Source organism: Meles meles, chromosome 18 (genome assembly GCF_922984935.1).
Source record: "Meles meles chromosome 18, mMelMel3.1 paternal haplotype, whole genome shotgun sequence".
Taxonomy (NCBI): domain Eukaryota; kingdom Metazoa; phylum Chordata; class Mammalia; order Carnivora; family Mustelidae; genus Meles; species Meles meles.
The window spans coordinates 49,279,179-49,303,221 of record NC_060083.1 but is presented as its reverse complement, the minus strand read 5'-3'; the positions used below and the strand labels follow the sequence as shown (position 1 = coordinate 49,303,221).

General features: G+C 56.1%; 1 protein-coding gene across 1 annotated transcript; it reads right to left on the bottom strand.

Annotated features, from left to right (window-relative positions):
- Nucleotides 1-1,273: 1,273 nt before the first annotated feature.
- KCNH6 (potassium voltage-gated channel subfamily H member 6) lies at nucleotides 1,274-22,515 on the bottom strand. The gene is made up of 13 exons (XM_045985624.1): nucleotides 22,275-22,515; nucleotides 21,249-21,479; nucleotides 16,040-16,201; nucleotides 15,729-15,934; nucleotides 12,100-12,525; nucleotides 10,504-10,903; nucleotides 9,277-9,476; nucleotides 8,814-9,066; nucleotides 5,577-5,770; nucleotides 3,958-4,042; nucleotides 3,278-3,446; nucleotides 2,368-2,554; nucleotides 1,274-2,077 (listed from the first exon to the last, which is right to left on the bottom strand). The coding sequence occupies exons 1-13, from the start codon at nucleotides 22,348-22,350 to the stop codon at nucleotides 1,769-1,771; spliced, it is 2,898 nt and encodes a 965-aa protein (XP_045841580.1). The 5' UTR covers nucleotides 22,351-22,515; the 3' UTR covers nucleotides 1,274-1,768.
- Nucleotides 22,516-24,043: the final 1,528 nt, after the last annotated feature.

Below are 24,043 nucleotides of genomic sequence, written 5' to 3'. Positions count from 1 at the left end.
ATGATGTTGGTTCTGAAATCACTATGCTACTTGGATCTAAATGGATTGATATAAATGAGGCAATTTATAAAGTATCAATATTCACAATACACTGGAAATTACATGCTTGCAATTATTTAAGCTCATCAGTGAAATACTTCAAATGTTAAGTTAAAAATGTGTATGTGGTAGGAGAGATTCATTTTCAAAATTCTTTCAGGGATTTCTGAAAAATGACTGAGGGCTAGCGACCAGGTACTTTTTGGACAAAATTCCATTTCACTGGAGTGATTAACTGCAATGTTCTCAGCCCAGACCTGGATTGAAACCATGTTGTCCTTTTCCCGTAATGTTAGGGAAGATTCCTTTTTTTTTTTTTTTAAGATTTTATCTATTTATTTGAGAGAACACAAGCAGAGGGAGGGGCAGCAGGAGAGGCAGAGGGAGAGGGAGAAGCAGACTGTGCTGAGCAGAGAGCCTGACACGGATCTCGATCCCAGGACCCCAAGATCATGACCTGAGCTGAAGACAGATGCTCAACCAACTGAGCCACCCAGGTGTCTCAAGATTCCTTTTTTTTTTTTTAAGATTTTATTTATTTATTTGACAGCCAGAGATCACAAGTAGGCAGAGAGGCAGGCAGAGAGAGAGAGAGGAAGGGAAGCAGGCTCCCTGCTGAGCAGAGAGCCCGACTCAGGGCACGATCCCAGGACCCTAGGATCATGACCTGAGCCGAAGACAGAGGCTTTAACCCACTGAGCCACCCAGGCGCCCCTTCATTCCTTTTTTTTAAAATTGAAGTATAATTTACACGTAGAAGTGCACATATTTTCACCATCTGAAATACACTTACGTCACAGCTCCTGGATCAGGAAGCAGGAAGGTACTAGCATCCCAGAGGTCCCCCTCATGTTTGCGTAAATTTCGTAGCCTCTTGCTAAACGGGGCCAATAATGTCAACCCCATCGGGTTGTGGTGAGGCTTAGGGAACCAGTATCTACAGAACTGTCAGCAGAGGCCTGGCACAGGGTGAGCACTACAGATGTGTTGGCCAAGCCAGACCCTCTCTGTTTCCCTTTACCCTAGCCTAGCTAAAAGCACTATGCTCCTGGTAGGTTCCTGGGTCCAGCAGAGCACCTTCAGGTCCCCAACACACAAATCCTTGTGGGAGCGACTTGAAGAAGACCACAGCTGTTGGAGTCACAGCACAATCAAGGACCTGATGACTCTCAGGTAAGTAACACACCCAGTCCAACATGAAATGTGCAGACTTTATTAGCCGGGAGACATTCCACTGCCTGGTAGAGTCCCAAGGGTCATCACAGAACCGTGAGGGGTGGACTAGCTGGGGGCTGGAGCTCTGTGCCCTGATGTGTCCACTACAGAGGACACTTTTGTCCTCAGCCGGTTCAAAGGCTCTTGGCAGGAGGTCTCACTAACCTTGGGTGCTGAGCCATGAAGTGGTGGATAGTTCTGAGTCACAGGTGACAGTACCCAGCCGAGAGCAAGCGTCTCACATGGATCAAAAACTTCTTTCTTCAGTGATTCCTCCATCCTGTAAGCTACCTCTACTACACCTGAGCCTCAAACACCCTCTAAAAAGAGCCCTAGAGGAGTCTGGGAAATTCCTGAGCCTCTTTACCATTCGTCATTGTGGGTCACTTGGGTTGGCAGTTTGTAGTTATGGTAGGAGAATGGTTTTCAGAGGTCCATTGGGCAGCTGTCTGCCTCCCCCAAATCCTTCACTCTCACCCACCTTCAATCCCCTCATGGTATCTTATCTTGGGGTTCAGTGGCTCCAACTTCCTGCCAATCCAGGATCTGAGCCATGTCTCTGGAACTCCAGCTGCTTGGGGATGGAGCTGAGGTGTTCAGGGAGGGAGGGAAAACGGGGACCACAGATGAGTCCCTGTACCTCCAGGGGATGAAGAGTTGAGGCCAAGGGCGACAGGAGCCCCTCAGGCTGCTCCTGTTCTGAGGAAACTGTGAGAATTTTGTCTGTTGCAGCCAGGGGAGCCAGGGGAGCCAGGGGAGGCCCCCTGGAGGAGGAGTTCCTTCGCATCAGCCTATACTTGTTCAAGTTGCCACAGCTTGGGACCTGGGGGTCGGGGGGCAAGAAACGGGGAGGCCACCAACGTCAGGGATGGGAACTGGCAGGAGCTGTGTCCTGTTGCCCTTGCCCCAGCTGTGGGATCTATGGTTACAATCTGGGCTTTGCCACCACCTGTCCAGGCTGCTTGTCATGATGTAAAGGAGGACAGCAGAAGCCACAGCTGCTCTCTGACCGCAAAGGCTCTGGGCTTGATGCCACAATGAGACCAAGTTCCGGGTGAGGCAAACATGCAGCTGCCTCCAGGAAAGCCCTTGGGGATCCCTTCATCTGCTCACCTGTTCAGGGGTCAGACCGCCCAGGGGCAGCCTAGTTCCTGGACTCTGAGTGGCTGAGGCTGCAGGAAACAAGGCCAGGTCATCGGACATAGGGGCTCCCAGAATGCAGCCAGCGTGACCCTGGGGCGGGGGATGCTGAAGGAGCTGTAGGATACGGCTGAGGTCTGAGAACATGCGGGACTCCAGCCTGCCAGACAGAACCCCACAGTCAAGGTCAGGGTCAGAGTCAACATCAGGGTAAGGGAGAGCAGTTCAGGTCCTGAGGCAGCTCTCAATTTTGCAGCCTGTGTGCCATTCCTGATGCATGGAATGGCAGCCTGGGACCTACCTGATGCTACTTCCCTGCTACAATCCACAGGTCTACTGAAATTCCCCTTAGCACATCCCTGACTTCAATAATAACAGTGACCAGGCATTGTGCACACCTCATTTAGCCCTCTTAAGGGAGCTTTAGTATGGGTATTCTGGTTATCCCCATTTCATGAAAGGGCAAACAGAGGCTCAGAATAGTTAAGTAACTCGTCCACATTCTTGCTGGTCAGTTGCAGAGCCAGGTTAGGAGCCCAAGACTCTACTGCCCCAAGCCCTCCCTCTACCACGATGGCCCAGCCATCCACAGGCCACACACTCTTTCCAAGGGCCTATGGAATTTGTTTCTGCATGAGGTTATGCTCCTCTTCCAGAAAGTCTTCCTTGGTGTGTTTGGGGGTTTGCTAGGACAAGCCGCCCAAGGAAGTAGGCTTAGTGACCTAGGGAAGGGGAGTCTTACAGCTAAATGGGGCTAGCCATTCTAAAACCCACAGAGTCCACAGTGATGTCCCTGAGCCACCAAGAGGGGGCACCCGTGCCTAGCCCACTGCTGGGCCTGCTCTCTGCAGCCACCCCCATTCCTGGCCCACAGGACACTCACCTGTTCATCTGGGCCTGGAGCTGTTCTAGCCTGGAGCCTAGCTCCCTAGGCCAGCCGTCTGGGTCTCCCTGAGGGTTGGGGGGGCTGTGCCTTGGCTTTGGGGGCACTTGCTGCAGCAACTCGGGCCAGAGGCCAGATGCATCTGAGATGCTCAGGGAAGGGGCTGCGGCTGCAGGAGGGAAAGGGAAGCCGGAGCTTCGCTGTGGCTGGTTCCACAGGCACGAACTGGAGCAGAGCCCATCCCCTTCCCCTACCTGCCATGGTAACACAGGTTGGGAGAAGTGGATCTCTTTACCTGGGTGCCCTGGAGTACAAGGTCCTGCCCCCGTAGAGGTCTGGCTTCTAGGGCCCAGAAAGCTCTAGCCTGGAAAAGGGGGCTAGGGCCCTAGCTTGGGTGGGGGGGTGCTGGCTGCGTGGGGACTGTCCAGCCCTGGCCTCACTGTCCAGGGAGCTGCAGCCCAGCCGCTCCCCTTGTGCCTTGATGTGAAACAGTCCTTGCTCAGGTTCTGAGCACACAGGGGCAGGAAGGAGACAAGGGTGTCTATTCTTGAGCCTCAGAGAGGGAGCTGCCCTCTGTCCCAAGGCAAGGAAGATGGGGAAGGACCTGCAAGGGGTAGGAGGCTGGGCAGGGGCTTTAGGCCAGGCTGGGTCCAACACTAGCGGAGGCTGGCTTTGCTTACCTGACTGGTTGTCACCAAGGAAGAAGGCTTGGTGGTCCTGGCTGCCTGCAGCTGGCTGGGGTGATGACTGGAAACCCCCGCCTGCCTTGTGGGGAAAAAGAGCATCAAGTGACAGGTACCACAGTTGGGACAGCTTTTTTCTTCCTTGCAACCCCCCTCCTGTGGCCCTTGAACAGCTAGGTAAGAAAGTAGTAACAGGAGACCAGGCTTCCCCTGATGCTCCAGAAAGGTTCCTGAAGGTTCTCTCCTACACAGGTGGGCAGGAGATTAACGGGGACTTGGAGATGTGCTGACTACCCCGTCCCCCAACCAAGAGTCTTGGGAGAGGCAGGCTTGAGTCGCAAGATTTGGTGGGGTGCGGGGGGGAGGCGGACAGAGGAGCTGTTCTTGTGGTCCTCCCTTTCCTGAATTCCCTGCTGCTCCCATCCTCAGCTTGGGCTACTAGAAAGTTTCCTATGAGGAGACTCATAGTCTGGAATCCCTAATCCATCTGGGATACCCTCAGCAGCACCCTTGGCAGACCACCCTCTTGGCACCATGTAACTTGGGGGTATTGAGGGGCTACAGATGCCCCAGGCCACAGGACCACATTCCTCTTGCCCTAGGGTCCAGCCACTGAGCACTTGGGCCATCTGATGGCTCCTAGGGGCTAGGGGCCCCAAAGCAGATTCCTTATAAAATGTCTCCCAGACAGATCAGATGGGAAGAGGAGATACTGGCTTGGGGGAGAAGAGCAGAAGAGACAGGGTTGGAATGGCTGTCCACAGCAAGAAAACCTACCTCAGCACCACCTTCTAGAAGGTGGGCATGGGGCTTGAGCCAGCAGAACCCATCCTCCTGAGGCTGGGGGGTGGCAGGCTCAGTGCCAGGACCTCAGCCACTGTTTTCCCTGCCAGGCACGCCTGCCCCCTCCTTCACACTAACCGATTCCAGACACCCCTTCTCCATACAGTCCCTTCTGGGCACTCCTTGGTAACCCTGAGCTCCGTAGAAATTTGGTCTCCCCACACATCCTTGTGAATTCCTTGGTTATTTAACTATGAGGCTCTTTATTTTCATTGAGTTGTTATAATCTCTTCCACTGAGAGATAAGCTTGAGCGGAGAGGCTGCTCTATCACTCATTTACACCCCTGGGACCTGGCACTGTGAGCCCCTGGATGGCAGATGCCCCCTTCCAGCCTGGTGCTGTGGGGTGGGAAAAACATCAGCTGTAGATTTGCACAAACTTGAGTCCACTCTTTGGCTCTGCCTTTGACTGTATGGCTTACTGAATGCGGTATGGCTTTAGCCAATGTACTCATCCTCTCTGACCCTCAGTCTCTTCATCTAGAAAGTGGGGGAAATTAGACCCAGTGCAAGGAGAAGACTAAATGAGATCGTGTAAATGAAGCTGGGTTGGTGCTCAATAACTAGTAGCTCTCATCACATTTGGCATTATGTTGGCCACAGAAGACGTAGAAGAAATTACAGTGAAGGATGCAGGATGGGGTGGAAAGGAAGGGAGGTGGTCAGATGGGTCCCCTCAGGCCAGGCAGGCCAAGGGCTCAGCAGCCTCCATGGCCCATTACCAGCTGGCTGAGGGCCTCTCCCCGCCCTGGCCCACCCAGCCCAGACTCACGTCCCGCAGGTTGAAGGTGACTTCCAGCTTACTCCAGAAGCTGTCTGCAAACGCGGGGTACATGTCCAGCACCTCCAGCAGGTCTGCCCGCTGGATCTTGTGCAGGTCACAGTAGGTCAGGGCCCGCACATCTGCACTGGACTTGCCTGGCCGGGCGTGAAGGCTAATGGGTTCCCCAAAGATGTCGTTCTTCCCTGCCGGCCAGAGGGACAGGGGTCTCTCCAGGTTCTGGCTCCAAGCTCTCCTTGGAAGAGCCTCCCTGAGGGCCCCTTGATCATGAAATCTCCCCCCTCCAGGGATACTGCCAGGCTGGGGCTAGGGACAAGGCTGGGTGTGCTGGCTGGGGGTGGGGAGGGGTTGGACCTGAAACCTGCCTTTTTCTTTGTTTTCTGAACTCTGAAGAGGACATATACTATCCCAGCATGTAGGTTTCCCCCAACACTTGTCTCCAGGCCCCTCAGGACCACCCCCATCAGAATCCGCCCCCCTTCTATTTTCTTTGTTCTCTGGCACTGCCCCTATCCACTCCTCCACTCCAGGGGAAAGTGGGCAGAAAAGGACACTAAAGGTTCCCTGCTCAACCTCTTCCTCACCCCTCAGTCTGGTGGTGCTGTGAGTGCAGGGAACCCGGGCGGGGAGCCCCCACTGCCCCCACAGCGAGGTCTGAGGCTTCTATCTCCTTGTGTTCCCACTCCCTATTGTGGGGCCAGGCAACCAGCATGGCCCTGACAGAGGAAGCCTGGGGAAGTCACTTCCTCTCTCTGGATCCCACCATTCTCCTCTCTAAAATGGGTTTAACTGTATCTGCCTTGCCTGCCCCACTGGGCTGTCCAGAGGAACAGATGTGATGCTTGAGAACCTGCCTCCAACAGCAAGAAGCACCAGACAGGTTGGTGCCAGGCACCGGGGGCAACGGATGTCCCAGGGTGGATGTAGACTGATGACACTTGGGGCATGTGGTGAGGGTAGGGTTCCTCCTGGTGCCAGGCTCCCTGTGCTGGCCACAGGATGTAAACGTGAATAATATCCTATACCCCCTCAAAGAGCCCCCAGAGTCCCACAAGACAAGCAACTAAGCCATCAACTAGATTATGCATCATGTGTAGAGTCTGAGGACGGGGAAAACCAAAAGCTAAGGGGCCAAGGAGGGGGAGGGGCTCAATCGACCAGGGTTGGTGGAGGCCGGGATGAATGGCTTACAGAAGATGTGATGTGGAGGCTGGGTTGTGACAATGAGGGCTGGGCCCGCAGGAGAAAGGCAATCGGAGTAGAAGAATCATCTGCCCAGTGAAGGCAGACAGAGAGCCCAGGGCTGGGGTGCCAGGGACCATGATTGCCTGACATCTACCCCCCACAGGGAAGTCCAGCCCCTCAGCCTGGCAGTACGACCAGGAGCCCTAATGGCTCACATGGACAATGATGGATGGAAGCCAAGACCTGTTGCCCAAGAGAACAGGATCAAAGATCACTCAAGAGGAGGCGACTAAGGTCCAGAGAGGGAAGGGACTCACCAGAGTCACATATGAAATTCATAAGCTCGAAAACTGGGCAACATCATAAAATGATGGTTATCCAGTAGACGAAGGATTATGATCTAATGTCCATTTCCACTCAAGGCAAAATGAGAGGATTTCAAGTCTCTAACTGAAACTTAGATTGGACTAGCTTCTTAATTATTAAATAGAATTATTATCCTTCCCACGTGGATGGCACTTCTAAGGTAGGCTGGGAGTGAGGGAAGGTCTCACAGAGGAGCCCACGGCTTGAGCTCAGCCTTGAAGGATGACCAGGATCTACCAGGCGAGTGCTCCAAGCAGAGTGGCAGCACGTGCGAAGGCAGGGAGGTGTGACAGAAAGTGCAGGGTAGGGAAGTCTAAGTGTTTGGATGGCGGCAGCATGAAGTATCGGGGGGAGGGTGGCAGGATTTAGGGAGGCCAGATCAGGGAGGGCTGTGCATGTTGTGATCAGGGGTTTACAAATGTCATGGGTCACGGGGAACCATGGAAAGATTTTGAACAGAAGAGGAATATGCAGATGTGAATTTCAGGTCCCATCACAGGCAGAAGGTGGAAAATGGAGTATGGGGGTAGACCAGATGTAGGGACACAGGAAAGGAGCGCATGACACGTGCCGAGGAAGGACATGATGAGGGCTGGAGCCAGGCAGGGACAAGGAGACAAGTGTGGGATAGAAAGGTATTAAGGAGGGTAACAGCTGGGAGTCTGTGGCTGCCTGGATGGTGGGGATGGGACAGGAAAGGAGAAGGGTGCTCCCTTGGTTGATTTCCAGATCTCTGGCCCCAGCAACGGATGGTTCACAGTGATGGGGATTCTGAAGGAGCAGATTTGAGGAAAGATAATGATTTTAGACATGGACATGTTGTTTGGTCTTCCTATGGAATATAGGGTGGCCACACCCAGGAAGGAATGGAATATTCCGGCCTAAGGAGATATTGGGGCCAGGATGGCTGAGAACGTGGGAGAAAGGTGAGGGTACTGGGTGAGAAGAAAGCAGAGCCCACACTTGGTGAACACCAGCTAAGGGTGACCAAAGGGAGAGGACTGAGCAGAGGAACTGGAGGCGGCCTGTTCAGTGGGGCTGGAGGAGAGCCCAGCCATGGAGACCAAAGGAAGGAGAGGCTGGCATCCTGATCAGGGTCTTGGGGTGGGCTGAAGTCAGGGAGAAGGCAAGGAAGATGAAAATTGTCTCAGAGAGGTGAAGTGACTTGTACGAGGTCACATGGTTGGTAAGGAGCAGAGGCTTGTGTGGCCCCAAATCTGTCCCCTATCCAGTGCTCATATCCTCTTCCAAAGTGTCCAGCTGTCCGTATAGCAGCAGTGAATGAAACTGGGGTCCTCCCTCCACCCAAGACAAAGCTTTGCCCTCTCACACTGAGAGCTCCCCAAGAGTGGAAGAAGGTAGGCACCTTCCTGGACTTTGGAGCCAGACACATAGCCCTGGAATCCCGGTCTGGGCACCTGTCGGCATGACCTCTCTGAGCCTCTACTTCCCTATCAGGAAAATGGAACCCATGGTAGAGATTTGTTTTAAGGGTTCAGTGAGCTAGGTATTTAAAGGGGAAAAAAAAAAAAAAAGCTCTCCACCAAGCACCGAGCATGCGCACATGGCAGGCCAGTAAAACGTCCGGTCCTCGTTAGGAATGGAGTAGTCCAGGCAGGACATCTCTATTTCCACCCCACCCACCCATACCGGTCTTGCCCTCCCTGCCCGACCCACCTAGGATGGCCACCACCACGTCGTCGCGCAAGATCTCAATTGAGCCACGAGAGATAAAGTAGAGCGTGGAGAGCACGTCACCCAGGTGCACCAGTGTGTCCCCCGGCGGTGCGTGCGTCGTCTTGAACTTGACTGCCAGCGCTCGCAAGCAGCCCTTGCTGGCTCCCCGGAAGGCAGGGCAGTGCTGCAGCAGCGCGCGGTGCAGATGCAGGCAGATGTCGGCCTGCAGGCACTCCGGGAAGCCCTTCAGCACCTGTGAGGGGGACGCCCCGTCCAGCGGGATGCGGCTGGTCCTGGGGCTAGGGGAACAGGAGCGGGGGAGGGGGAAGGCAGAGTGGAAGGGGGTAGGGGGCTGGGGGTGCCCTGTGCCCACAGGACCTCGGCCTCCCCCGGGGGCATTCAGCCAGAGCTGGGACATGAGCTGGATCGCCTGCCCCACTCGAGGTAACATGGCGGGGCTCACCGCGTTCATGTCAATGCCGTTGGTGTAGGACCAGGCATGCTGGAAGTACTCTTCCAGGCGCTGCCGCAGCGGGTTTGGGATCTGGTGGAAGCGGATGAACTCCTTGACACGTAACATCTGTGTGTGGTAGCGCGCAGTGCCCGAGTACAGGCGCTGGATGATGGCTGACACGTTGCCAAAGATGCTGGCGTACATGAGGGCTGGGGTGAAGAAGCAGGGGTGCGGGCAGTGAGCTCCTTCGCAGCCCCACCAGGCCACAGCACCCCAAGGCCTGCTCCAGACCTCCTTCTCCCTAGGAACCCTCTAATCAGGGGCCCCTCTGTCCAGAGCCAAGTCAGAGTGCCCAGAACAGTGCCAGGGCACACAGAGGGACAAAAGCCCATGGGCTTCCTGCCCTCCTCCCTCCTCCCTCTGTGCTGTGTCTCTTGGCACCTTCCTGGACCCAGAGGCCAGACTCCTGAGAACTAGGGCAATGATTTTTTTTTTTAGTACAGATTTGTTTTCCTCCTTCAAGTTGTTAAAAAAAAAAAAAAGTATAATAAAGGGAAAACTCTTGGTCTCTGTTTTCACCCATTTTTTTTTCCTTGTTTTTGTTTCTCTGGGCTTTCACATCTCTAAATACTCTGAACATGACAACTTCTTCTACGTGTAAAATTCCATCTGACTCTTGTGTTGCTAGACGAGGTGTCTTGGGGAGCAGGCAGCGCGGGGCAGGGCCCAGAGCACACATAGCCAGAGGAGCTGGCCCCCTGGGATAAAACTGGGTCTCTGTGTATCCCTGGCAAGTTAGGACCCTCAGCCTCTTTGGTCTGTAAACTGGGCTTGTAATACGGGCCCCACAGGGCATGCACCTTTGACAAGCACTTACAAAAATGCCTGAGGGGCCAGCTTCATGGGGGTGTGACCTGTGCTAAGAAGGGCCCCCGGGTTTGGTTGCTGGCTCTGCTGTCACCATTCTGGAAATCCTAAGACTTTTTAAATAAACAGTCCCCACCTTTTCATTTTGTACTGGGCCCTACAAGTAATACGGCTGGTCCTGTTGCCTGGCACAGAACCAAATATTGTACGTGTGTTAAATTCTGTGTGTAGTAGGTGAACAGGTGCAAAATTTCCTTGTGCTGCATGCTTCGTATTTGCCCATCCCCCACAGCTTTGCTGTGTTCTGTCTCATTACCCAACTAAAATTTGAACGGCCCGGGTAAGGCCTGGGCATGGCGTGGCACTCACAGCCGATGAGCATGATGCAGATAGAGAAGACCTTCTCAGAGTTGGTGTTGGGGGAGACGTTGCCGAAGCCCACACTGGTGAGGCTGCTGAAGGTGAAGTAGAGGGCAGTGACGTACTTGTCCTGCACCGAGGGGCCGGAGGCTGGGTCACTGCCATTGTAGCGTTTGCCGAGCTGCACGCCCAGGCTGTCCAGCCAGCCAATCTTGGGCTCCAGGTAGGGCCGCTCCACGTTGCCGATGGCGTACCAGATGCAGGCTAGCCAGTGTGCAATGAGCGCAAACGTGCACATGAGCAGGAAGAGAACAGCTGCCCCGTACTCAGAGTAGCGGTCCAGCTTCCGCGCCACGCGCACCAGCCGCAGCAGCCTCGCCGTTTTCAGCAGCCCGATCAGGGTTGTGGTCTGGAGGGGCAGGGAGGGGGGGCCATGGAACCGAGGGTCAGCCCTGGAAAGGCTGCACTTAGGATCACCTTTGGTTGCTTGTGCGTGTGGTCACACAGTCATTCAACAAACATTGGGCTCTCGGCCGGTGGCTGCACAGCACAGCAGAGGATCTTAAGGAGCTCTCAGCCTAAATCTCAAAACATTGTTACGGTTGTGCGGACAGAAGTCCAGGGGAGTGCAGAGAAAAGGGTGATCAATACAGGACAGGGGAGGCTTCACTCATGAGCGAAATCTAGAGAGTTGAGGCCGAGTCCGCAGGCAGACAGAGGGAGAGGGAAAGGCATTCTAGGCACAGGGAGTAGAACGAGCCAAGCAAGGCGTGGAGGCGTGAAACGGCACAGCCCGCATGGGAGACCAAGTGCAGTGTTGCCGCCTGGAGGGCAGGGTAGATGGTGGAGTGGTGAGAAACGAGCCTGAGGGGGGGTGAGCGGGGGCTGCTCCTGTGGACCTCAAGGTCCAAAAAGAGCTTGGCTTTTATTTCAAGCCACTGAGAAACCAATGAAGGTTCTACAGGGTCAGATAAATGACTTGAAACCGGTCCCGGTTTCTGTGTGGAGGAGTGAGGCTGGCGGGTACAGCGCTGGGGCAGAAGTGGGTACGAGGGCCGCTCAGTATTCTGGCAGGGGCAGTTGGGATGGAGAGGAGGGGAAGGGATTGGCTAGAAGTGGATGGGCACAGGTACAGGGAGTGATGATGGACTTCCCTCCCCGCCAGCCCCCTGCTGGACGGGCTGTTGTGGGGGTGGCTGGTACACAGAAGGCAGAGCTGATCTGAATGGAAAGCTGATCCCAAGGATGGGGACAAGAGGACATTGTGGGACTAGAAGCTAGGAGAAGAACCTGCAAATGCCTTCATGTCAACTGTAGGAAGTGAGTGGGCATAGTAGAGGGTCTGGGGGTGACCGGGGGGTCAGGCTGCCTTGCGGAAGCAGCCTGTGGATTCCCTTTCCAACTCCAGGGTAAGTGTGCTTTAGAAGCCAGCACAAGGGGCTGGGAGCTGACAATTGTTTGAGGCCCCCCTCTCTATCCCCACCTGCTTTGGCAAAGGTACCCAACACCAAGTGCTCCCTGCACCCAGGACCGTGGGGCTGAGAAGCCCCAGGGCTGGGGCACAGGGAGTGGCCACAGCCGCTGGCCTGAATGGGGTTTGCTCACCTCATCAGAGCCAGTGCGGAAGATGAGCAGGTCGAAGGGGATGGCGGCCACCATGTCAATGAGGAACCAGCCCTTGAAGTAGTGGACGGCGATGCGGCGAGGGTGGCTGACCACCTCGTCATTGGTGTTGACATAGGTGGTGCGGAAGTTGATGACAATGTCCACGACAAACATGATGTCTACGATGAGGTCCACCACGGTGAGCGGACTACAGGTGTAGCCACAGTCCACGCGTTGCGACTCATCCTGGTCGCTGAGCAGGAAGGCGGCTGAGTAGGGCGTGAAGACGGCCGTGTAGATGACCAGCAACAGGATGAGCCAGTCCCACACGGCCTTGAAGGGGCTGTAGTGCAGCAGCGTCCCCCGGTGGATGCGTGGAGCCTGCAGCTTGTACTCCGGTAGCACGTCGGCGCCCAGGGACAGAACCTGGGGGCGGGGACACATAGGGTGTCCGTTGCTAGTCAGACAGGGCTGGGAGGGATGAAGGCTTCTCGGAGAGGCTGGGGGAGGGGGCTGGGCAAGAGGGTGGGTGATGAGGGCTGTGGTGGGCAGAGGGGATGAAGCAAAGATGGGGAGAGCATGTGTGAGGCAAATTCATAAGGCGACAGGTGTATTGGGAGGAAGTACAGAGGGGAGATGGGTTACATGAGGAAGGACACAGCTCTGCGGCATAGGGAACCCAGGCTGGAAGTTCACCAGCTCCCTCACAAACAGGCCAGCCTGGAGTGGAGACAGCACGGGGTCTCCTCCCCCACCCCCAGGCTCGGAGGAGAGGGAGGGAAGGAGAACCAGGCTCGGAGTCATCCGTGGGTGTGTTCCAGAGAAGAACTTAGATCAAAGTGGGTGGCTGGGGGTTCGATCCTCTCTGGTGGGTTTGGGAGGTTCCCAGAGGTCAGGATTCCTGATGGACCAAATCACTCTCAGAAAAACCTCTTCAGTCCTGAAGGCCCCGGGGAGCCTAGACCAACGAGGGGCCTCCCTGGGGCCAACTCACAGAGCCTTCCATGGGAAGAGTCAAACTTGGGGTCATGTAGCTAATCTGAGCCCTTGACAGGTCCTGGGCACCAAGGAGCCCTGACTATTTTACATGTGTGCAGGGGGGCTTTGCTCATTACTTTCAGCTGAGCCCCCTCTGTTCTGCCCCTCCCACCCTGCCTCGGAGGCTATGGCCAATATAGGGTGACCAGGCCCAGCCCGGCATGCCCAGGCTCTTGCCAGCTACCCAACACTAGAGGCAGCTGGAGCATCAGGAAGGGCATGTGTTTTGAAGCCAGCCAGACCTTCCAGGCTGATCCCAGTTCTAACATTGCTATACGTCTGTCTTGGGGTAAACTTTATGAGCTCTATGAGCCTCAGTTCCTCCGTCTGCAGAGTGGGTAACAAAGCACAACCAACTCCAGACGCGATCGTGCATCCCAGTGGCACGTGCCGCTCTACGATCATTCCTGATGGAGCCTGAGGGCTGGCCCGCTGACCCCACCACCACCACTGGATAGGCCCTGGCGGATGGCCCTGGTTTGAGAAAATCTGCAGTGTTACATTCTAACCTTTGCAAATCAGATCCGTTAACAGATGAGGTCACAATAAGGAGGATCCATCAAAGGGCTGGTTTCACCGTGTGGCTCCCTGATCAGCCATCTAAGCCCCTCACAGAGGTCACAGTGTCCCCACCCTACAGCTGACCCCCGACTCTGCCTTAACTCCTATTCTGCCTCTCAGGAAGCCTCCTCTGACCCTCTTTCCTGATTTTTCTCCCTGCCCCCCTAAACACCCCTGAACACAGTTATTCTCCACAAAACAACAGGCCATCCTATATGCCCAGCACTTAGTTCACGTGGGGGCTCAACTAAAGGGAGCGACCTCAACCAACTGAGCTGAATGAGCACTGAGACCCTGGGTCCTTGTAGCTACCCCTCTCCTTCCCTGGACAGGGAAGGAGCTCAAGACCACACCATGATGGAAGCCCAAAGCAGAGGACCTGGGAGGGAGGCAGCAGGAATCCAGAGGATCACGGGTGGATAAGAAGAGAAGGGCCCCCAGAAATGGGTGCCATTTTCCCCACCACACAGACCTCCATAGTTTCCCACTCTCTCTGAAGCCAGCATGGGGGCCTTTCCCTGTGTTGCCTGGAGCTGCAGGGGCCTTAGGAGGTATGAGCTCAGGTGTGAGGGCCCAGTCCTCTGAGCTTTGGTTGAGGCAGGGGAAACTTCCCTACTTGGGGCCCATGCCAGCCCCCTCCCCTGAGCTCTGTCAGGCGCCTCTCCTACCTTAGGGCCCTTAGGGGGTGAGCTGGAAAAGCCAAGGCAGGCTGCGGCGCTGGGGTTGGGGGGCAGGATAGGAGCAGGGGGGCTGGTGGAGCAGGGACCATGGGCCCCAGCCAGGCCTGTCAGTCTTTCATGGGCAAATTTCCAGTCTAACATCCCCCACCACTGCTGTGCCAAGCTGAGGGCCTGGGGTGAGTGGCCTTGGCAGGACTCCCATGGTCAGGTCACTAGGGCCACCCTGCCTGACCTCTGAGGCCCGGGCCCTGCAGCCTGGGGTGCTTCCTTCCCAGGGTTCTCACATTTGGGGCGGGGCTGGGTGACAGGGAGTTTCCATCCCACCTGTCCTGTCATAGGTGAAAGGGGGCAGGGAGGAAAAAGAACTGACCCATCCCCCTTGGAGGCAAAGCCTCAGAGAAAGCTGAGTGGAGGCCCCCCTCCAGGTCCCCCATCCCCACGACCTGTACTTCCTCACTCAGCCCCAGTCTAGCCCCCTTTGATGTCCCCATTACTCAATGTCAAAAGGATCCTCAGAGACCGTGGAGTCCAACTCTCTCTACATGAGAGCTCTGGGGCCCAGAAAGGGGTAAGGTTACTTGTCCAAGGTCATACAACAAGTCAGGGGCAGGACTCTGGTCATCTGAACCTCAGACAGGGCTCTTGCATTTCCCTCTAGAATGGTGGTGGGGACTGGGGCATCAGGCCCTATGTGAGGGCACACTGGGGTCAGCTGAAACAGAAAACCCAGGAAGGTTTGCCTGGGGCTGGCCAAGGAGGGGCTGAAGGGGAGGGAGGCATTGCAGATGGGACAGCTGGTCCCCTGGGCCTGGCGGCTCTGACCCTGGGCCTGCTTCAGGGCATGAATCCCCAGGAAGGTGCTCAAAGAGAACTTAAGATGCCAGGGCCAGCTCCCCTCTGCCTGGCTGGCGGGAGGATCCTGTTGAGGGCTGGGGGGTGGAGGTGGGAACAGGGACAGGAACAGGGCTCTCCATCCTTCCTCCTCTTCTCCCCTTAGGACGGCCCTGACACGTCTCTCTGCTTCTCCTTCACTGTGACTGGCAGAGACCTGAACAGGCCCCCGTGGTGGCCTGGGTGATCCCCCCTCCCAGGTTCCTCCAGAGCTAGGGCTTGGCACTATTCCCAGGCACTGTTGATACCGACCTCCCGGCCTCTTCTATCAGGATGGTGGGCTCTAGGTAGGCCTTCAGGGCTAAAGAATCAGACTGCGGCAGGACGGGGGGCCTGGGGCTCAGACCAGACCCCAGGGGACTGGACAAGCTGACTGCCTCTACCACTTCCCAGCCCCAGGCCTGAGAAGGGACCCATGAGGCCCAGCACAGCCCCACCACCCTGCCCCGCAGCCCGCACCTGGGTGACCTTCTCAGTGACGTTCTGGGTTCGCTCCACCACCTTGTGCGGCGCGATGATCTCAATCTCCGTGGTCGAGCCCGAGCGGTGCTTCTCGAGGTTGAACTCCACGAAGTTGAGCGTGAACTGTGGGATCTGGCCAATGGTTCTGTACTTGACCCTGCCTGTGCCAGGCCCCTGTGCCCCCGGCCTGCCATGAGAGCTCTCTGAAAGCAGGCCCAGGGTCAGAGCAGCCAGGCCCAGGGGACCAGCTGTCACATCTGGTACCCCCACGCATCCCTCCCTCCCCACTACCCGCACCCCCACCTCACCGGAGCCCAGGAAGCTCTGGGACAGCAGGCACTGGGACAGGCTGCGGCGTTCGCTTTTGGCCAGGAGCTGGGCCAGGTCCTCGAAGTTGAGGATGAACATGATGACGGCCCCGTCCTCGTTCTTCACGGGTACCACGTCCACCAGGCAGCGGAAGCTGGAGGCTGCAGACACCATTGGGAGGGGTCACGGAAGGGATCCTCTCCTGCAGTAACACGGCCAGGGGAAGCCAGGGAGGGGGCTGGGTGGAGGTCAAGTGAAGGGCAGCCACGGGACTATTGGGTAGAGGGTTGGCGATGCTGCCCAGCAGGTGCCCCACCCACAGGGCAGAGGTGGGGAGAGCAGCTTAGCTGCTCATTAGGAGATAATGTAGCATCGGGCCCAAGTCCACACTCAGCCCCCCGCTCAGGGCTTAACCTTGAGGTTTGCTTCTGCTGTAATTAAAGCTGAGCAGCTGGGGTGGATTAAGCGGGGAGGTGATGCCGGGCGTTCCACCCCCATGTAGCTCTGGCTAGCCCTGGGTTCGGCTGCCATATTCTTACCCGACAAAGATGCCCCGCTCCCTCGATGCTGGAAGGAACTCGGAAAACACACCAAGTACTGTACCTGGAGCCAGTGGGCGCTTTAGGCCTCAAGATCCATGGTGGTGCGTCAGGGGAGGGGCAGACATAGCCCTCCCCTCCCTTCTGCGGAGTCTGGGGTTCTGAGAAACTGACTGGCGAGGGCTGGAAGGGGAGGTGGTGTGGGGCTAGTCTCGCTGAGCTCTCAGCACATAACAGCTTGGGGAGAAGGGACAGGTCCAGGAAGAATACACAGGAGTAAAGGCCAGGCTGCTGCCCCAGGGGTCCCAAGGCAGAGGTACTGGACTGGAGGGCAGGCAGGGCAGTGACCTGGGGTCTGGAGAAGGAGAGAGATGGCAGTTGGGGGAGAGGCCCCTCCCCTTCTGTCCCTCTCACGCCCTCTTAGGCAGCTTAGACCTAGCTGTTGGCTCTCTGTTCTTCTTTCTTGGCTTCAGGGTCTCCCCTATGTGTGTGTGGGGGGGGGGGCAATCAGAGCTAAGGCAGCCACATACTCCCAGAGCCCAGACTATGGGCTGAGTTGGTGGGTAGATGCTCTATAAGCCCCCTTTCCATGATACCCAGTGGTCCCATGTCCCTCAGCTGAAACTGTTGGTGGGTATCAGGCCCAAAGGGCAGGATGCTAAGAGCCAGGGCCTCAAGTAAATATGCAGATCAGCCTGCTGAGGGCAGATTTGGGTCTGTCTCACATACGAGGGGTCAGTACCTGTCCCGGGTGTTGTGTGTTGGTTGAGTGAATGAAAGAACGTGTAGATGCAAGTACACAGGAGGCCAGTTGACAGGAGCATTGCTACTTTGGGGTCCCTTGGGCTCTCTCTTCCCCCAAACTGCCTCCTCACACCATCAGCACTGGGGTGCAGCTAAGCGGCCTGCATCCTCCCTCCCACCTTCTTCCCTGGGAGCAGGGATCTCCTGGATCAGATTCCCCGACTCCCAGGCACCAGGCAGCCATCTGCCAGCTGCTGCCCTGGGCCCCCGGGAGAGACATCCACACCGAGGAGAGGCCACCCACCTGCCTCTGTGACCGCTCCTGGGCTCAGAGGGCTATGGGCTCAGCCTCCCGAACCACAGACCAAACTCTTAGCCTGGGACACCGGGACCTAGCCAGGAAGACTTGCTGGCCAGTGGTCCGACACATCCCCCCAAGGCCAGACTGTTGCCTGGCTGGCACTCCTCTCTGGCATTCGAGAGATCTGGCCTGGAATAGGGAAGGGAGAGGGCAGAGCTGGACAGAGCGGCAGGGTCTCCAGGCTCTCTATGCTGTTGGGCACTGTCAAGGCCCAGTCTTCAAGGGGTAGGACCTGCCACTGATGCTCTTCTGGGAAAACTGAGGTTGGGAATGAACCAAAGACCCATCATAATAGTGAGGGCTAGAGGGGAGTTGTGCATCCTATGCCTGACTTCCATTCATTCTTGCTGCCCGAACTTCATTCTTGCTGCCTCTAGGGTGGGCAGAGAAAGGAGCCTGTGAGGATTTAGATGAGTTTGGAGCATTCTTTATCCACAGCCCCAGGCTGCCCTTGCTCACAAGTGACTGTGTCTGGGTAACCAGAAGCAGGTGAGTGTGTCACCCCAGGTTGTACCCAGGAGAGGCTGTGTCTCTGTGCTCTTGCCCCACTGCTGGAGGGGGAGCTACCTTTTACCCCTTCCAGGGGCTCCTTCCAGGGCCTACCTCACCTCTGACCAAGGGCAGCAGACTTGTCTGCCCCCTGGGACGCAGCCCTTTGCTCTGCTCTGCTCTGCCTCCTGGATGTGCTCCTTCATTCAGTTTCCCATTGTCCCCTCCCCTTGCCCCCTGGCCCTTGTCCCTCCTCCACACAGCCTCCCTGTCTATCACCCACCCCCCTTTATGCCCCGTCCAGGTTTGCAGGGAGCCCTCAGGGAGAAGCTGGGGCTGTAGAAAGTTGCTACTGAGAGGGTAACAAGGGAGGGTGGCCTCCTTTTTGGAGCTTCTGGCATTCATGGGTGAGTATGTGGAAAACACTGGGGCCTCTGACGTTGGCCCTTAACCTGTCCTCCTCATCCAGAGCTGAGGACTAGAGGAGCCCAGGCATCCTCTAGTGTGGCTTGGAGATGAGGAGACTCTCTGGTTTGGGGTCATTAGAGAAGAGGGCCCGACTAAAGCAGGCAGGTCTAGGCTCCTCTGCCAATGGTCCAGCGGGGGCCGGCATAAAGGTGGGGGAGATCTGAGCACTCTCTCTTCCTCTCTCCAAACTCTCATTAGTTTTAGTCCATCATGACTGTCCCCATTCCTCCTTATCTGTTAGACTCTTACTTTCCTCAGTAAAGGCAGGTGGCGGAAGAGCCAGGTTTTTAGGGGTCTCTGAGCCATATCTCATGGGGCAATTTTTGCCAAGTGCCGTGGCTTCTTTGAATCCAACTTTGTGCAGCTGTATAATGCAGAGATAAATGGACACTTTCATTTTGACTTGGAGAACTGTCAGTGGATTACCCTTTTAGAGGAAAAGAGGATTATAAATAAAACAGCTAGAGTTCTGTTCAGGACCCTTTCCCACCTCCCTGGAGTCAGGGGGAGGGGAAGAGAGGAGGTATTGACAGGAAGAGGTAAGAAATCACCATTAGGAGACCTGTCAGGAGGACTAAAAGGTATATGGGAACATTATAAAAGAAGAATCATGTAGTCAGAGTGAACCATAAGGTGAATATAAGTTATCTGAGTACCACATCCTTTCCTTAGAGTAATACAGGCCAAGAAGCTCTCCTTTCTGGATTTTGGGCCAATCTCAGGTAGGTCCAAGTGGTCTAAGTCTTGGGTAACAGGGCAGAGAAGGGCTTAGTGGCATAGGCTGGGGTTTGCAGGCACCAGATATGTGGTAATTTTCCATTTTCACCCAGGGCACACCCCCAAGACTAGGTCCTGGGATCTCTTTTGATATCTGGAAGACCCCAGCAGGGTTCTGAAGACCTGAATCTTGATCTGAGAAGGCCAAAGCCTGGTCTTGATCTCTTCCCCCTGCCCAGGTACATGCAGGGTGCTGAGGAGAGATCCTAAGAAAGCTGATCTGACATCCCTAGGAGTCTGAGACCAGCCCATACCCCTCTGGGGCCCAGCTAGAGCTCTGGGGTTAAGGACCTGTTATCCACCACCCCCCCATTTCCTCCTGTCCCATCCTATCTCTAGGGGACCCTTCTCACTCCCCTGACTGTCACCTGCTCCCTGCAATGATGTGAGGAGGTGAGGTCACAGCTTTTAAAAATGTTCTGACTTCATTAACCCTGCAAGGGCTGCCAAACTAAACCAGATTCTTCCCACTTCCCTAATCATTACCCCTGCATCGGCTTAGTTGGCAGCAGCAGGAGACAGTCAGGGGGACACATCTAGGACCCAGCCATGAAGCACCCTAGAAGCCCTTGAACACAAACATGCACCCACATATGTGCTTATGTCCATGTACATAACATGGACATTACATTCATGCTCCACACACACCCCAGGCCCCTAGGGCCCCAGTTCTCAGTACCCCTTGGCCCCAATCCAAAGGAACCTGGTCTTTATACTCAGAGGGCCCTCATGCCTGCCTTATCCAGAAGTCCGGCTTCTTAGCAGAGGCAGCTGGGGGGCCTTTCTCCCCTCTTGGGATTACTCAGAACAAATAGCTCAAGGCAAACATCCAGAGACTTGGGTTCTGCCCCAAGTTGGACCCCAGCAGTAGGATATCGGGCAAGTCCCTCCGTTGTCTTGGGCCTTAGTTTCTTCATCCATGAAATGAAGGGATTTATCTAAGCCAGTGGTTCCTTAACTTGACAGAACATCAGAACCACCAGGGAGATTTCTCCAAATGCCCTTGCTTTGGTTTCAACTCACACCTCTGAGTCAGCCTCTCTCTAGGGAAGGTGTGTTTTGGAAAACACTGTCCCAGGTAATTCTGATGCAGAACCAGGGTGGGGGGCCATTAAGTGATTTCAAAGGGACTTTTAGGATCCTAGTTCCCAGTCATCTCTCCCCTCCTTCCCACCTACTGTCTGAGACTCTGAGGTCCTAGGGGGAGAGTCTTAAAGGGCCACAGAGCTCTGTGCTCAGCTCCTGCCCCATGCTTCTGTCCTGCTTGCAATAAACATGGGCTGGCAGTAACATCCCAAACTGGATGAGCCTCTGGGTAGGGGCAAACTCCAGACTCTATCTCCCCGAGGATCTGGGGCTGGGTGAGCCAGATCCACTCCCGTTTCCCAGCAAGCAGCCCCCAAGCCTTGTCTGCCCACAGAGGCATTGAGGGGGTGACTCCTCCCCTAATCTCCAGAGCAGACGGAGATGAGGAAAGGTTCATTTTCATTCCAGCTGCCTGACAGCTGGGGCGGACAGTGACAGAGTGGGCAGCCAGGAGACTGGGGATGTGGGGGAGGGATGGTGGAGCGGGGGGCCGTGCCTGGAGTGAGGATCAGTCAGTCAGTCACCCTGGTCCCCAGCTTTGGGAAAGGACCTCAGAAGGCATTGATTCCAATGCCTATTGCTCCTCCCCCCCCTCCACGCAGATAAGGAAACTGAGGAGCAGAGAGGAGCAGGATTTGTTGGGGCCTCTGGTCCCTGGGTCAGTGCCCTCCTGATGGCCACTGTGGCTGGACAAGAGAGGGGCCGGGTCAGCCCTGCAACACCTGTGGCCCAAAGGAAGCTCACCATCCTTGCGGTAGTAGAGAATGTCCACCTTGCACTCCTCAGTCCCCAGGAGGGCCTGCGCTAGGCGGGACATGGCACTGCGCGGGGTATTGGGTCCTGTGAGGAAGTCGCAGGTGCAGGGTCGCTGCATCACCTCCACTCGGGAGTAGCCGAAGAGTTCACAGAAGCCGTCGTTGCAGTAAATGATGGCGCAGTTCTCCATCTGTGCATTGGCTATCAGGAACTTCCGACCTGGGGTGGGATGTGGGAAGCCCATGGCGACCAAAACTGGGCAACAGAGGGCAGAAAGATCATAGGGATTCTTGGCAGCAGTGAGGGGGTGTCTGGATGGGAGAGCAGAGCAGTAACCAGAATGAGGGAGAGAGGTCAGGTCTGGCAAGGGTGGGAAGACCTCAGAGGCCAGAGTCATGGGGGATGGCCATGGGGCTCTTGAAAGTAATGAGGGTGATGGTAAGGAGTGGGGGGAATCAGAACAGTGACCAGAGAAGTGCTGGGGAAGGGGAGTCAGGCCTGGGGGTAATGGGAAGACCGGGGCAGTAATAGGGTCAGTGAAGTGGGAAAGTGGCCCAAGGCTTCCTGGAGTCAGTGCAAGGAGTCAGGAAGTGGGAGCAGGGATGTGAACAGATGGGGCTCAGGCCTGGCGAGAGCTCCTGTAAAAATTAGAGTGGCTAGGGTCAGGAGGTGAAAAGGAGGGATCAAGGAAACCTCTGGAGGAAGGGGGAGGGGGTTGGTGTCAGGAGGAGGAAGCCCAACCGTGATAGAAGGGAAGGTCAGCGATTGGGATACCAAGAAATCAGATCAGGGAAGGGGGCACGGCAGCCTGCCTCTCTTGCTCCAGAGGAGAGTGTGGCATTTGAGTTAAGTGGGGCTCGCTGGAACAGAAGATGTCCGGGGACATTACAACGAAGGATTTTGCATTCAGCGTTAATACCCCCCACTCTGCTCCATTCGAAGTAAGGGAGTCCCACCACTCCTGCCACCGAACCAGGAGTTCAGATCCGCCCCCACCTTAACGCATACACTCACTCTGGCCCTCGAACTTGCGGATGATGGTGTCCAGGTACGTGTTTTGGGGCGCGACGTGGCCCCTGCGGACAGGCATCTTTCGGCTGTAACCTCCGCCCGGAGCCACCAGCGCCCGGCTCCCTGCGGCTCCACCTGTCCTCGGGCTCAGCGACGTCCGGTTCCGGGTGGGCGCCGCCCCCGGAGTGGGCCGCGGGGCTACGTGCCCCGCCTGCCCGCCTGCGCCTACCCTCTGCTGCCCTCCCTGCTCCGCCCTCCCAGGCCCGCGGCTCCCGCGCCTCACTCCCCGGGCTCCAGCCCCGGAGCTGTCCGCGCCGCGGTGCTGAAAGAAGCCTCGCAGCGGCGGGGCGGGGTTCGCGGGGCGGGGGCAACTTCTCCCAGACCCGACGGGGCAGGGGCGGGGCCCTGGCTCTTAGGGGGCGGAGCTGGGCAGAAGTGCTGCATCAGGGAATGGGTCGGGGCTCCTCTCCGGAGCTTCTTTCTGATTCTGTCCCACAGGCCAGTGGCCTCAGCCCCTATCGGACCCTTTCCCGCTACCGTAGGGCAGTCCATACCTTGCCGGGCCGGGTCTTTTAGGTGGAGGGTGAGGAGAAGGGGAGCAGTTGTTAGAGGCCTCAGGTAGTCTTTAGCTGACTGTTTCTTTCACGGTTAAACAACCCTTAATCCGCCCTTGCCCTTGCCCTCCAGCTGAATCCCAGTGCAACATGCAGAGCTCCTAAGTGGCAAGCTCAACATGGCCCTGGCCCTGGCAACATGGGTAGGAGTACATACGGAGGTGTACAAAAAATATACAGTAAGGTATCTTCTTCAGAGGCCTGAGAGCTCTTAGCCTACAGGCACTGCTTGGGTTGGGGGGGGGGGGGGAGGAAGAGATTTAAAGCCAGCTATTAGCAAGTGACCACTGATAAGAGTACTGACTGAAAATAAGACACTAGCAGAGCAGATGGGGATGGGGTGAGGTTTATTGAAAGAGGCTTCTTGGAGAGGAGGGAGAGAAGAGGATCACTGTTCACTGAGCACGTCAGTGACTGGTCTTGGAGCTTTGCAGAGGGTCCAATGAACAGTTTTGAGTCAGGCCTTGGAAGGCAAGCATTCAAATGGGGCATGCACCATAGGCAAAGGCCAATGGTGGAAGCAGTGCCAAGGGGCTCAGCTGGGGCATGGGAGAGGTGAGGTTTGGACAAAAGGGGAATTGATAGAGACCCTCGGATGCCATTTTGAACATCTAGATTTAATTGATGGGCAAGCAAGTTCTTAGGCAGTTAGACATGAAGGAAATATTCCAGTGGAAGAAACTTTACAATGGTGGGCGGGAGAGAGAGGATGGACAAGGAGGCTCAGTGAGGTTTCTGCTGGAGTCCAGGTGAGAGGCTTGGAGTCCTGGGCTGGGTGTGCCTTTGCCACGCAGAGCCACAGTGCCGGATGGGGGCCTGGCTGGCCACTGTGGCTGGGGAATGGGAAGGCTGCAAGTGTGGCCTCCTAGGGGGGGCAGAGTTGTCCTGGCTGCCCCTTATTCGGGGGTGCAGGCTGGCTGTGGAGGAAAAGTGGGGCTGTTTCTCGTGGACTCAGAGCACGATGCTGAGCTCTGAGGAGGGACTTGGGCAGTGGGATACTCATGCATTCACTTTCAAACATTTTCCAAGTCTCCACCATGTTCTATGGCCTGTGCTGGCTAAAGATATTACGCAGGGGCACACTCCTGATGGGTGTCCTGTCCTTACAGAGCTACCAGCTAGTAATGGGGACAAATAAGGACATTATAGCACAGCAAA

Coding starts and splice junctions, on each gene's coding strand:
- KCNH6 (XM_045985624.1), bottom strand. CDS start 22,350: ATGCCTGTCCGCAGGGGCCACGTCGCGCCCCAAAACACGTACCTGGAC. Junction 5,771..8,813: donor CGTGGTGGTGGCCATCCTAG/GTGGGTCGGGCA, acceptor TCTGGCCGGCAG/GGAAGAACGACATCTTTGGG. Junction 2,078..2,367: donor GCGGTCTGACCCCTGAACAG/GTGAGCAGATGA, acceptor CCCGACCCCCAG/GTCCCAAGCTGTGGCAACTT.